General features: G+C 45.5%; 1 protein-coding gene across 1 annotated transcript in view; it reads left to right on the forward strand.

Moving 5' to 3' along the window:
• Positions 1 to 298: 298 nt before the first annotated feature.
• KANSL1 (KAT8 regulatory NSL complex subunit 1) overlaps positions 299 to 13,527 on the forward strand; it is an 81,966-nt gene continuing 68,737 nt past the window's right edge. Inside the window, exon 1 of the mRNA XM_009320458.1 lies at positions 299 to 1,671. Within this exon, the coding sequence (XP_009318733.1) occupies positions 368 to 1,671 (1,304 nt within the window). The 5' untranslated portion in view covers positions 299 to 367. The remainder of the gene's footprint in view (positions 1,672 to 13,527) is intronic.

Raw genomic sequence — 13,527 nt, forward strand, 5'->3', positions numbered from 1 at the left:
GACTGAAAGATGAGGAGGATAGTAGTTACAGGCAGGCACTAGCTCTGGGAGATCCTGAGGACCGGCTTGCATGTTGCTCCTGTTTTTAGCTGCCTGGTGCCCACATGGCTCCGCTGAGCACACGGCTGGTGGTCACAGAGGGAGGATGCTGTGCTGAACATGGAGCTTGTGTGGCTTTACCAAGAGCGTTGGGTCGATAAGTCTCACTGCTGTTGTCTGTCTTGTTTGTTTTATTTTCTATAAGTGCGATGCCTAACTTGCTCTTTTCCCTTCCCTTCTTGTAGGCTGCCCTCGGGAGAGGCAGTGGGAGGCAGTGGAGCTGGCCTCGGCACCGGGAGAGGCTGGACTTCCCGTCTCTCTGTGCTGAATGGCTGCGATGGCGCCCGCTCTCACTGACGCAGCAGCTGAAGCTCACCACATCCGATTCAAGCTGGCTCCCCCGTCCTCCACCTTGTCGCCTGGCAGTGCCGAGAGCAACGGCAACGCCAACAACATCCTCCTGGCTGCCAACGGCACCAAAAGGAAAGCCATTGCTCCGGAGGATCCCAGTTTAGATTTCCGAAACAACCCTACGAAGGAAGAGCTGGGCAAGCTGCAGCCGCTAGTGGCCTCTTATCTCTGCTCGGATGTAACATCTGTTTCTTCAAAAGAGCCTCTGAAGCTGCAAGGAGTCTTCAACAAGCAGACAGTCCTTAAATCTCACTCTCTCTTATCTCAATCCTTCTTGAAAACAAGTGATCTGTTGGGGAGGCAACCAGTGTTGGAATTCACTTTGGAGAACCTAAAAACAATGAGTACTAACAGCCAGCCACCTCTCCCGCAAGCGCCTGTAAATGGCTTGGCCAAGAAATTGGCCAAAAGTACCAATTCAGACCATGAAAACGCTAGTTCTCTGAATGGTGGGAAGTGCGCTCCTCCTTCTGCTGCCCTCCAGGGTGTTGACTATAATGCAGGAGGTTCGGAATTGGGGGACTTGAAGACCGGGTTGACCAATTGCACTCTTCCACATAGAAGCCTTGATGCAGAGCACACAACTCCATTTAGCAATAATAGCACTGCAAACAAATCTTCCCTTAATTCCACGGAGCAACAGCGGGTGCTCGAGGGTGGCAGCGGAGAGACTAGGTTGCCTGGTGTTGCTAGTCACTCTGACTTTGGGAGCAGTAAGTTGGAGGAGCAGAAACCTTCTCTGTTGGTCGGTCACTACAGTGCTCTCGACTCCGAGATGAGGACGAGGGCATTGCTGCGACGGCAGGCAGACATTGAGAACCGTGCCCGCAGGCTGCAGAAACGCTTGCAGGTGGTGCAGGCAAAGCAGGTGGAGAGACACATCCAGCAGCAGTTGGGTGGCTTCTTGGAGAAAACTCTGAGCAAGCTTCCAACTTTGGACCCCCTGAGGCATCGGAGCCAGCTGATGTTGACCAGGAAAGCAGAAGCAGCCTTGAGGAAAGCTGCGAGTGAGACAGTTACTTCAGAAGGCCTAAGCAGCTTCTTGAAGAGTGATTCAATATCAGAAGAACTGGAGAGATTCACGGCCAGTGGTATGGCCAACTTGAGATCCAGCGAACAAGCATTTGACTCGGATGTCACTGACAGCAGCTCGGGAGGAGAGTCTGATGTTGAAGAAGAGGAACTGACCAAAGCAGACCCAGAACAACCCCATGTACCGCTGTAAGTAGCAGTCATGCTTTGCTTGCCTCTGATGGGGGGAGAGCGAGGTGAAAGGTGGCAGATGGAAAATCTGGACTTTGTAGGAACACTTTTCTCTTTTGATGGGCTTAGATCAAAGAAGTAGTTGTTAAAACTAGTGTGGTGTGATTTGCAGCACACTTCATAGTTCAGGCAGCACATGCAACGTTGAAGATAAAATTCTTCATGCGTACGGTAGTCGTTGGTGTGCTTGTGGAGCAGCAAGTCCTGGAAATGCTGGCTGGCTGGAGCGGTGCAGGCATGCTGCAGATACAAACCTGAAATACTGTGAACGGTTCTCTCCATGATGTGTTGGACCTGGCCCCTGGAATGAAGTGTTTGTCTTTTTACAATGGGAATCTTTGTTGTAAACAAGTTATGTAAAATAAGGCCAGTCTGAATCTTTGTAGCTGACAGCATACTTGTGACTGGGGAATTTTAAATTTTTTTTTGTTAAATGAAATGTCTGGGGAAAAAAAAAACCTCTGAAAGGATTTCGTCCAAGTGCCAGTGGAAGTGTGAAGTGAGCATGGTCTCTTGCATCTCTGGGAAATAATTGTTGGGAATTTTCTTCTTGTCTGTGAGTTGCAATTAATGATGGCAACAGCTTCATAATTATGTTGTTAACTGATGCTGTTCGCGTAAGTGTTAGGTGTCAGTTTGTGCGGGGAGGAGGAAGATCCTCATCAAGGGAAAAGGTCTTGAGACAGGTCAAGGAAGAAGGGAAATTTTTCTTCCTAAGACAGGCATTTTCCCTAGGAGTGCATATCACAGTATTTTGAGCAGATCTCTTAAAAGGCCATATTCTGTGCCTAGTCTGTGTAAAATCTTGCTTGCATCAGTAGATGATCTCTTCCACCCTGATGGACCTATTGAACTTAAACCTCAGTCTGTGAAGTATAGCTACAGTCGACAAAAAGCTCCCTGCAGCAGTCACAGGGGTCCTGTTTGGAATGCGGACGGCCTTCCGATCCAGGCTGGAAATAGTCACCAGGACTTTGCATACCTGCGCTATTCTGGGTTTGTTCAGACCTCTGTGGAGAAATAACTGAACGTATTTTGATACCTGTTGTCCAAAGTAATGTTAATGGCTGGTCGAGTACCGCGTGACACAAATTTAACTGAACTAGGTAGGTGGACGTGAACAGTGTGCGTACTTGGTAACTTCAACATCCTCCAAAAACATGCTCATATGGATGAGTGGTGATAAACAGATGTTGTAGCTCTTGAATATTAAATTCCAGCTAAATGTGACGTCATGTTTTGAGATGTTAGCATAGGATGAATTTCTGTATGTGAAGTCTTAAACGTGGCATGAGTTCGGCTTTCTCCCAGTGTAAAGCTAGTAGCTGAGCTTGAAAAATGGCTGGACATAAAGGTGTTCTTGTGCTGTTAGAGAAGAGAGTTTAATAACTTTATTCCTGTTTTATAATGTCCACAAACTTACTGTTGGGATTAGTAGTAAAATTGCATCTGTAAGTATTGTAGTTGTTATTAGAGGAGACATTTGATCAAAATTCTGTCCAAAGTAATACTAAATTTCCCATATTGTGGGTTTCATAGATTCACGTGTTGTCTAGCAAAGTGAAATTGCTTTGCCACTCATCTTAATCCCAAGAGGAAGTGCGGTATTCAGAGACGTGATGCGTGAAATTCTTTGCTGACTTTTCTGCCCTTTGTGTTAGTCATGCCTTTACATTCTCCAACCTCCTGAGTACCCTTAAAAAGCCAAGGATTTTAAAACTAATAAAAAGAACGATCCTTCTATCGTCTGTAGGTTCAGAAGCTGGTGTGTATGCACAGTGGCATCTAGGCCAGGCCCACCAAACGTAGTTAAAAGTTTATGCCTGTGGGTATTTAGTAATTAGTCTTCCCAGCATTGACTGTCCTGTTGGCATGAGTGCTTTGACATTGGGTCTCACGAGCTCTGGCATTACTGAAGTTGAGGCTGAATGCACATTTGTGCTTGTTAGCCAAACTCCTGAAGTCAACCTTAAGAGCTGGTACATGCATCTGAGTACTTCTAAATATCATTCTTTTCAAAGTAGCACTAAGAGGCAGGAAGGGGAAGAGCTGACTTTTTCCACTGGGAAGCCGCCTTGGGCCAGCTTATTGTACAGAACCATTGTTTTACGTTTGTGTGAGCACAGAAAAGCGAAGGCTTTTTGCAGGGTTGCTCAAGTATGGCTGGGTTTTGCTGCTTGCTGAATTTACTTATTAGAGGGAAGACTTTTACCCTGATAATTTTAATTTTGGTAGTGAGATGGAATATCTTAATGACTGTAGAAACTTCTGCCTCATCCCTCAATCAGCATCCCTTGGCTATGTGTTGTTCCTGGGTGCCCTGCCTTCCCCCAGGAAAATGCTTCCTTTCTTCTAGATCTTTAATGAGAGTTATGCTACAAACGCTGTGTCTTGTAGCTTGCTTGCAGTAAGTGGCCATGTCACTGACTGCCTCTGGGATTCAAGTAGAAGCATGCAAAAGAAGCAAAGCATGTTTACATCATGCTTAGATAAGAGCTGACCTTTGAGTTTTTCTGGCATGGTGGCATTCCAGAATCAGTATCTGGTCAAGGACAGACTTCGAAGCATTTGTACTGTTCTGGCTCGCCTGATCTTGGCAATCTATAGCCAAGCGGCATCTCCCTGAGGAGTTGCATCTTTCCAGTAGCGTTAGGGATCTATCAGAACTTGGTAGGTCCTTTTAAAGCACTCGTAGACCTGCTGCCCAGGTAGGTGCTGTCATTCAGGTGCATAACCAGGCCATCATGTAATGCATAAACAAAGCAGGGAGGTATTTGTTACACCTTTGCTGGGAAGCCCTGCCAGCTATGGGCTTGGTTTAACAAGGCGCTCTTGCTTCTTACGCAGCTGACGGAGAAAGACAGTGCATGCAGACAGGGTTGGTTCATGATGTATACTTAGGTTTACGTGGATCGAGGACCACCATGTTGCATTTCATTTGCTCTCAGATTAATAATACACAACTCTCTGCTTCACAGCTAAGATCCTCTTAAGTGTTGCTTCAAAAGTGTGTGCGGTGGCAGAGTTAGGAGCTGGAGAAGCTTTGCCTCTGCTTGGTGGTGACGAAGGCAGGTTGGAGCCTCCTCTGTAGAGAATCATACTGAAGTTCTTTGGCTGGGTGTGACCGTAGGCAGCAGCCGTCTGCGACTGTGAAACCTGTGCTACTTTGAAAGAGCCCAAATGCTGTTGTCAGCGTGGTAGGATCAGGAACTGCTGTTTGTGAAAGGTCGCTCGGAGCAGGGCATGCGAATTCCTCCCAGTGCTGGAGGGAGGGCTGCTGGCTGGGCTCTGGCTTATGTGGCCAAGCGATGGTTTAGCAAGTAATCAAAGTCCTCGTGTTTCTGTGGCCCTGTACTAATATGTATATAAGTGGGAACTACTTCATGTGGCTCATGCATCTCCATAATAGGTGCTTTTCTCAGACTGGTCGGTTCCTTTGGTTGTCTTGCATTTGGCTGTAGACTAGTTTCATCAGAATTTGTCAGTTCTTTTTGTCTGATTAGTTAACCCGTGTTGAGCAGCAACGTAGTCATTAGCTGGTGAGTGGTATGTGATTTAGTCTCTGCAATCCCCAGCTTCAATCTATGTTCCATGGAAAAAAATTCTGAAAAGATAGTGAAAACAACTAGTTAATTGGAACTTACCTTTTAGTTCAGGTTTCTTATCTGGAAAGTCACTGTTCTGATGGCAGTTACATCAAGCTGCTGAGAGTGAACTTTCTAGTGACTAACTTCTCACACCACCTTTTACGAGGGTCAGACAGTACCTGCAGCGTGTTCAGTTGTGGTTGTTACGATGCCTATGGCCATGATGCTTAAGCACACTTTAATTATCCCCATTTACTGGTGGGAAATCCGAGCACCTTCTGCACTTCGGTGTTGCAGTGAATCATTTCACAGCCTTGGAGCTGTGCATTGACTCCTCCCAGTGCTGTGTCGCATCGTGCTGCCTGGATTTCAGAATTGCCGGACTTGGAGTAGTAATGAGGATTTCTCACTAATACGTGCTTTTGTCAGCACTAATTTCAAAGTCCTGTGTTGGAGAGGGATGTGTGTGGCATTTGCGTCAGTGGTTGGTTGAGGGGTAGTTGCAGTTGGTGCATCAGTTGGCTGAGAAATGGGATTTAGAAATTCTGATTTTTTCTCCGTTGATTATATTTTTCAAGCGAGAGCAGGATAAGGAAGCCTGTATCTCAAGGGCTATTAAATAGTGTTTCTCAAATCTGTGACTTCAGGTGGCAAATCCCACGCTGTGGGGGCTAAGGAAGCTTTTCCTACTGGTCACAAACACGTTTCACTAACTCTGATTTTTAAAAGTTTGTCTCTACTCTTTATGACTTTTTCAGTTACCCGCTTGGCTTTTTGTGGTGTTTTTCTTGTTTTTGACTTCTAGCTGTGATTGTAGGTACTAACTACAGCACGGTGCCTGACCTTCTAGTTTTCAGCTATTCATGAAAACTTGTATATGTCATACCTGAATTGCTTGTACTCCACATGCTGCTCAGCAGCAATATGTTGGTCAAAAGAGACGTCCCTCAAGCGTCTTTTATTTGGGAAGAGAGAAAGAGAGCAAATCCTGAACGTGTTCTTGCTTTGCATTTGAAAGCAGAAGAGCAGAGAGCTGTTCATTGTTCAAAAATGCTTAATCAGGTATCCAGAGTAAGTAGGACACTCTGCAAGTCCCTCTTGCTTTTAAGAAAAGAGGGCAAATGAGAGAAGGATCTTAAGAAAAACGAGTCAGTTATTTCTCCAAGAAATGTTGGTCGTAGTACACTTTTTATAGATACAATGGATGTCTAGTAAGTTGTTTCTGACTTTTATTCAAGCCTTGATCCTAATGCAGACCTTATTGGAGCACGGAGGGGGAGTTAGGTGTTTTCAGTGTAGGTACTCACGTTGCCATCCACAGGACTCTGTTAAGGCGGTGTTGTTGGCTTTCATCCTAGAGGGAGTTTGATGCATTGGTTTAAATTACCTTTCTGGGCTGAAGTCACAGTTGTTTTGGGGGGAGCAGAAGGGAACCAGCGCTCCGCGTGCGTGAAGAATAGCGGTGGAGTCAGGTGCTGTGGCGCAGGAGCGTTTGAATTTGGTATGTGTGGGGGGCTGAATGCAGACGAAGCATCTTTCTTGCAGATGCCTTTAGTGCTCTTGCAAGGTTTTGGGTTGTTCTGTTCGGAGTCAGATCTTATCTGCTTGTTTCTTGGGCTGTGGGGATGCGCTGGGCTGGTGTATGAAAGATAACGCGGAGGACTGGAAATGATTTGGTGTCTGGCACTACTAATAAACTACACTTTGTCTCTATAGCCCTTACTCAGCGGGGCAGCGAGTAAGAACGGGCTCTAGTTTAGATTTTTTAGGACTTGTGGGTGACACTTTGGATAGGGTTGCGTAAATATTTACCTTACTTTTCATTGGAAAAAGCCTGTCAGAGCATCTGAAGCAGCAGAAGAAAATGTTTGTGAAGTTTGTGAATGTGAACTGGCATTAAAGACCTGGTGTGGTAACTCGTCTGCTTTCCTACAATCTCATGTGACACTGAAATTAGTGTTTGAGCAAGGGAAAGGGGCCCCATTTAGAGCTGATCTCTAATATTGAAGTCTAATATACTGATGTGGGGGATGGGAAAAAGACTTTTGTATTGCCTTACACCGGCATCCGTAAGCAGCTGCAGTTCAGAGCTGCGTTTTTATTCTTGCTAATACTGACACAAGATGAAAAGTGACTGTATGGCTAAGATTAAAACTGGAGCAATAGCAAACATGGGCTTCCTTAAAGAGATTGCAAAGGTGTACTTTACGGATGTGCTTTTCTTCCTGAAAGATTTTGGTTTTCATTATGCAGTAACATGGGCTCCCCCCCCCGGCTTTGTTCTCTCCTCCAGCAGTTACGTTCTGGTTGCACTAGCTCGGCAGCAGCGCTACGCTAGGCTTCCAGCTGGGGGAAAATGTTTTCCTTGCTGAACTGGCACTACCCCAACAGATTTTTCCACGGAGCGTGTTTTGGGCACACCCTGGATATGGTGCGTTTTGCAAGTGTCTCGTTTCAAAGGCTTGGAGGGCTGGGTGGCTTTGCTGGGCCATCCTCGGATAAAACGCTTTAGGTAGAAGAGAACTTAAAAAAATTGATTTAGGTTTTACTTGCTGGATTTCTGAATGAAAGGAAGGACTTAAAAATACAAATAGGTGAAGGCCTGTGTATTGACTAATAATTCAGCTGGGGAGTGGAAAGAGAAACTTGAATTGCAGTTGAGTCCGTTGCAGTTGCCCTTCGTGTCTCTGGAGCCCGATGGGAACTGGGGGATGGTTCGATTCTCCACTGCACTCGGAGTTCTGTCTGACATCCTCTGGTGGTTGCTCTCTGTATTTGAAAGACTTGCTGATGTGCTGGTTGTTGATGTAATGAAATGGTTTGCTTAAGTAACATCCAGCTCTTCCCCCACCCCCCCCCCCCCCCCCTCTCTCGGTTACTTTCTGGAATGCCTGCTCCAGCTTTGACCTCAGCACTGAACAAGCTATTTATGGGAAGGGTACCTGGCACGGGCGCGCCGAGTTAAGGATTTGGTTAATGGTGCCTGGGGTTTCTGTGTAGAACATGCTTTTTCATTAAATTGCATCACATCAGCAGTGAGGGGGATGATACTTTGGTGAAAGAGAATATTTAAAAGGGGACCGTCAGAGACTTGTGCTGTTGGGAGCTTAAATTCACCGGTTTTGTTACGATGGGGTGTCTCAAAATTTGCTGCTAATTGGTCGTGTTGAAGGCAGCTCTCTTGTTGTCTGCACCTCCCCAAAACCAGCCTCCGACTTTGTGGCAAAACACGCTTGTTCCAGCAGTTGTCCGTGGCTGGTGGTTGTACCCAAGCAGGGAGGTCATCACGGCGATGTATTTAAAGCTCTTCTGTTAGTTGTAAGCCGTCAGGTTAGTGAAGGTGAACAACTTGGCAGATGGCTGTTTTCTCCCTGGTGCTCATGTGCAACCATGATGTCTTAACTGCAAAACGAGATGTTCCCTGTGATAGTGGTGGCAGAGTTCGGCTGGCACATCTCGTGACGCTTCTGCTTCTGAAGCAGATTAATTTGTGCTGTCTTATGAATGAGCGTAAGCATGCTCTTTCCAGAAGTGTTTAATTCTCAGAGATATTTAGCCCATTTTAAAGAGTTATGGCTCCCTTTATCTGTCAAATACGTGCATCCTTACTGGGTAAAATACATAATTTGAGTTGTCTCTCACTTTATGTAGTGGAACAGTCGGGGGAGTGGGAGAAAGGGGTAGTTTTTGACACAGATCTCGCTGCAGTTTCAGGTGTCTCCTTGCAGCACCGTACAGCACTGAGTTTGTCAGTTTTGAGTGTTGTTTCACTTCTTAAAAAGTGCCTCCCGACGGGGTGGATTTGTGAAATGTGACTTCGTTTGGCTGCTTGCTTAATAAAATATTCAGTAACTTATTAAAGCAATGCAAAAAAAAACCCCCAACACCCCCACACACACACTATAATGGTGCCTTTTTTTTTTTTGTTAGGCTCAAAACATTTGGTCATCAAATTACCAAAAGGGGGAAATAAGGAGGATCAGGGTACTCCTCATGCAGCAGAGCTTTAGGCTTTTGTATTTGTCACATTTTAGCAGTTTCCATAGTAACACATAATGATGTTGTAAGAAATGTTGCAGGGATTTTATTTGTATAAGGGAGGACTTTAAAATATTAATGGAAGGCAATGTGAATCGGAGGGAAGTCTAACTGTATTTTCTGTTGGGAGCAGAAAAATTGATGCTAGGTAGAGGAAAGTGATTTGATGCATTGTCCGGAGTGAGCAGCCGTCTGTAGATTGAACTTGTCTTGGCCAGCAAACAGAAAATGAGAGAACTTCAATCATCTTGGGAACGTTTGCCACAAAGTCTTTCCTCTCTGATACTACAGGTAAAGCTTTGGAAATACTCTGCTGTCACTTGTTCTCCAAGTCTAGGTAAAAAATACTTTATCTCAGAAGTACTTTTTGTCCCAGCCCATGTGCAGTTGGAGCTCACTTCCTTCTTTTATGATGCTTGATTAAATGTTCGGAGCTGTTACCCTGTTTGCATTCATGGGGGTCTCTATAAGCTTAGTTGGGTTAAAATTGGCTGTCTCCGTTTAGAAGCCTTTGCAGCAGGGTAGCTCATACAGCTTTACAGGCGCAATCTGTATTTCGTTAGTTCCCTGGCTGCTCCTGCTTAATGACCAATATTGAGCTTTTGCTGTTTCAGGGCTGGTGACATTACATTGCATTATCGAATCCAGTCCACTCTTGAGTAAGAAGCAAAGGGTTTTTATGTAGATGCAGTAGGTAGAAATCACCAAAAAATGGTTTCTTGGCGGAAAAAGATCGAGAGGGACGTTTGCGTGCCCATATTTAAGTGGGTGTAAGTTTGAGTTGTGGGTCGGCAGCCATCCACCTAGCCCTGTATTTCCGCCCATTAGGTGGACAGAGGCAGCGGAGGGCAGTAAAAGGCACTGCAGTTTTAGATGACTTCGCAATTAAATCACTTGTAGGAACCCGGCAAGAAATTCCTACTTTCCAGATTAGCTTAAACATCAGTTCACGAATGTCTCACTTCCGTGTATCTTATCTGTGGTTTTCTGTTATCGAGTTAGATATTTAATCTTTCTATTATTAAGTTAGGTATTAAGTCTTCTGAGCTTCTGGCCTTGCCCCGATAGCTTGTGACCGGGAAGCTGCCGTGAGCCTGTCCCTGCGATGGTTAGTGCCCTCTGGATGCAGCTGACTGCTGGCCGGAGGTTACAAACGGTTCCTTGCCAGGCTCTGCACGGCTGCTTTCTGATTTTTCTCTGTCGTCATTGCAAAGCTTGGGCGTAGTGACAGCCGGTTCTGCCCTGTCCTTGTCTTCCGTCTGCATCAGAAGCTGTCTAGTAGTTAACGTGTTTCTTCTGCCCATTTAACTTTGGAGGGGACACCTCCTTTTAACGCAGCAGCACGCAGTCCCGGTTCGTTCCTGGGCCTCTGGATGTTGCAAACGTTGCTGCTCCTTCTCCTCCATGCACTCTGTGCTTGCAGGCGCTGGGGGATGAGCGGCTTCACGCGGAGGGGCTGTATGTGCCTGTGGAAGTTGGTTCTCGCTATGTTATGCCGAGTAAAGGTACATTGCGTTGCAGAAGAAATATCAAATCATAAATAAATGCAGTGCTTTGCACCCTGGCTTTTTTTTTTTACTTCCTTCTGCATTCTAGGTGGCAAAAGCACTGTGTGCTGCTGCTGTCACCCACAGTGGCTGGCCTTAAAAGTGCCTGAGAAGGACGTTAACGTGTTCAGAGGCGGGGGGGGGGGGGGCGGGGGGGGGGGCGGGTGCGCCAGCCGCTGGTGGCCTGTGCATGCCTTGTGTACTTTTCCTGCACCCTCTTAAGAAGGTGTGGCGCAACAGCTCTGCAGCTGGGGCACGATGCTGCTTGTTCACCTGCAGTCTCTCTGCCCACTGCCATTACTTCAGGTCCTCTCCTGCCCTGGGTGCTGTGGGTGTCAGCACAGAGGAAAACGGAGTACCCCTCTGTGTCCGCACACGGAGCAGGGCAGGGGTCGGATCCAGAGGTGAGAGCTGAGCAAGAGGCAGGCGGCTTTGAAGGTGCTTTGGTGCTCAGTGAGCTTGGCTCGGCACGGCTTTGGCAGCTTCTGACAAAATTTAAGTCCTGTGGTCCCAGTTCCTGATCTGGGTGGTTTGATGTGAAGAGGTAATGGCTCTCCATGTTCCTAGTGGCTTTTTTTCTCTGCTGGAGGCTCGCATCCCAGTGGCCAAGGGGAGAATATTTCTGTTTAGCAGCCATTACTATTCCTAGGCTGGGACAGTATCATGAATAAAAGTTGCAGCAGCTAAATCTGCCTATTTTTGTGTGAATTGGAGCCCTTCTCCATGTGACTTCTGCTATTCCAGTGCTGGCTATTTCAAAAAAAAAAAAGAGACAATTAGCCTTCTGTGGATCTGCATTTTGAATGCAGAACACTTGCAGGGCTCTTGCTCCATGTATGCAACATTTTGTGGTATTGGCTTTTTACTGTCTCGGACTAAAACAAGAAAATTATTCTCTCTCTGCTCCTTCTATGTTGTAGGTAGCTCTCCTGCCATTTGCAGAAATTTCTGAAAGTCAAAGGGAAGATGCTGTTTATACTGAGACAGCAGAAAATAATTCGAGGAAACAACCACATTAGGAAATCTTTCAAGGCATTAACCACTTTTCCTATATCAAGGCAGATTAAATTGATACACATTTATTTTCAAGCATTTTTCGTTGTAATATACGCACCTGAGTGTCATCTAATGACTTCTCCAAGGTTCGTTCTCCACATACTGGTCAAAGCCTTACCGTTTTAAATAAAATAAATCTGTTTGAGTAGTAGCCAGCCACTTAAAGAACATTCTTCAGCGTGATGATTCATACTGTGCCTAAAGACAGCTTTCCATATTCAGCCCTCGCTCACTCCCCCCTACCATCCCCCTCTCCCTGCCTCTGGAAATGGGCAAGAAGCCCAAAACAACTTAACTCTTAGTTATTTAAACCTATTTTTAATAAGTGATACTTGTAGAAAAATCTTACCTGAAGGCTTTGATTGACATTGTCTTGTGTATTAGATCTTAAACTGGCTTATGAAGTGTGTAACTTTGCTGTTTTTTTTTCCAGCTGCTTTTTTATGAACATGAGCCGTTCTTTGAATTCTTAGTAACAGACTGAAATTACATCTGTCTCCAGTTACAGTGGTTCTGTACTTGTTCACTCTTTTGTGTGAACCTTTGACTTGTCAAATGTGCCCTAGTGCCCCTCCTCTCACTCCTGCGTTAGCTCTCTTTTTGTATTAATGTCCAGGTCTTTAATATAAGGAGTTCTAGTTACTTTTGCAGCTAATTCTCCTGTGTGCTGGCTGTTGAGGTAGTATTTATTTTCAAAATATTATCCTCTGTAGAGAGAAAGCTTTCGTAACCCATCCTAGTTGTCATGGCACAGATCTGCCTTTTTTCCCCCCCCTTTGCTTGCTGTTACCAGGCATGCTTTGGTTATGTTAAACTCATGAAACCAAATGCCTCTTCAGGCTGGGTACAGGTAAGCCCTAATCAGATTAGCCGCTCTGCAAATTGAGTTGCTTATTTTACCCATGTTTTCCTGTGCTTGAGCAAGTGAATTTGTGTGCTAGGACAAGGCACTCTTCTATGATAAATTAAAGGAGAAGTGATTTGATTAAGCCTTTTGGTGGCTTTATGAAGAACTAGTGGAAATTATCAACTGTGTTTACTTGAATTCTGTATGTGCATATGAATTTTTCCCCTGTGTGTATATGAATTTCTTTCCCTCTCCCTCATGGGCAGTAGTTGCATGTTTGCTATCTCCTCCGCTTCACGTCCTGCGGTAATTTCTGCAGCAGAGCTGCTTCTGGACCAAGGTTTGCCCACTACTCGGGTCGGTGGTTGGGGTGCACAGGAACTCCAGTTGTCTTGCACCCACTTTCCTCTTTGTTCCTTCCTTTTTCTGTCCTTCCCACAACTTTAAAAAGACGGTATCTGAAAACTTCGTGGTGCTCAGCGATGCAACTCCTAGAGAGGATAAGATGCGTAGAAAATTTTGTGGTTTTTTTTTCTTCATTGTTGTCATGTCTGTGAAGGCTTTGGTCGTAAATTCCCAGAAGCTTTTAGTTGTGATGCTTGGAGCAAGCAATGACTGCAAGACTTCAGCATCGGGGAGGTAACCTCCACAGTCTCTTGAAGCCTTAACTAAGTGGTCCCCACTAATGAGAGTCTGTTGCTGTAGCTTGGTGTTACTCGGTGAATCTGCCATAGGAATC

The sequence above is a fragment of the Pygoscelis adeliae genome, unplaced genomic scaffold, assembly GCF_000699105.1.
Source record: "Pygoscelis adeliae isolate BGI_AS28 unplaced genomic scaffold, ASM69910v1 Scaffold203, whole genome shotgun sequence".
NCBI classification, from domain to species: Eukaryota; Metazoa; Chordata; class Aves; order Sphenisciformes; family Spheniscidae; genus Pygoscelis; species Pygoscelis adeliae.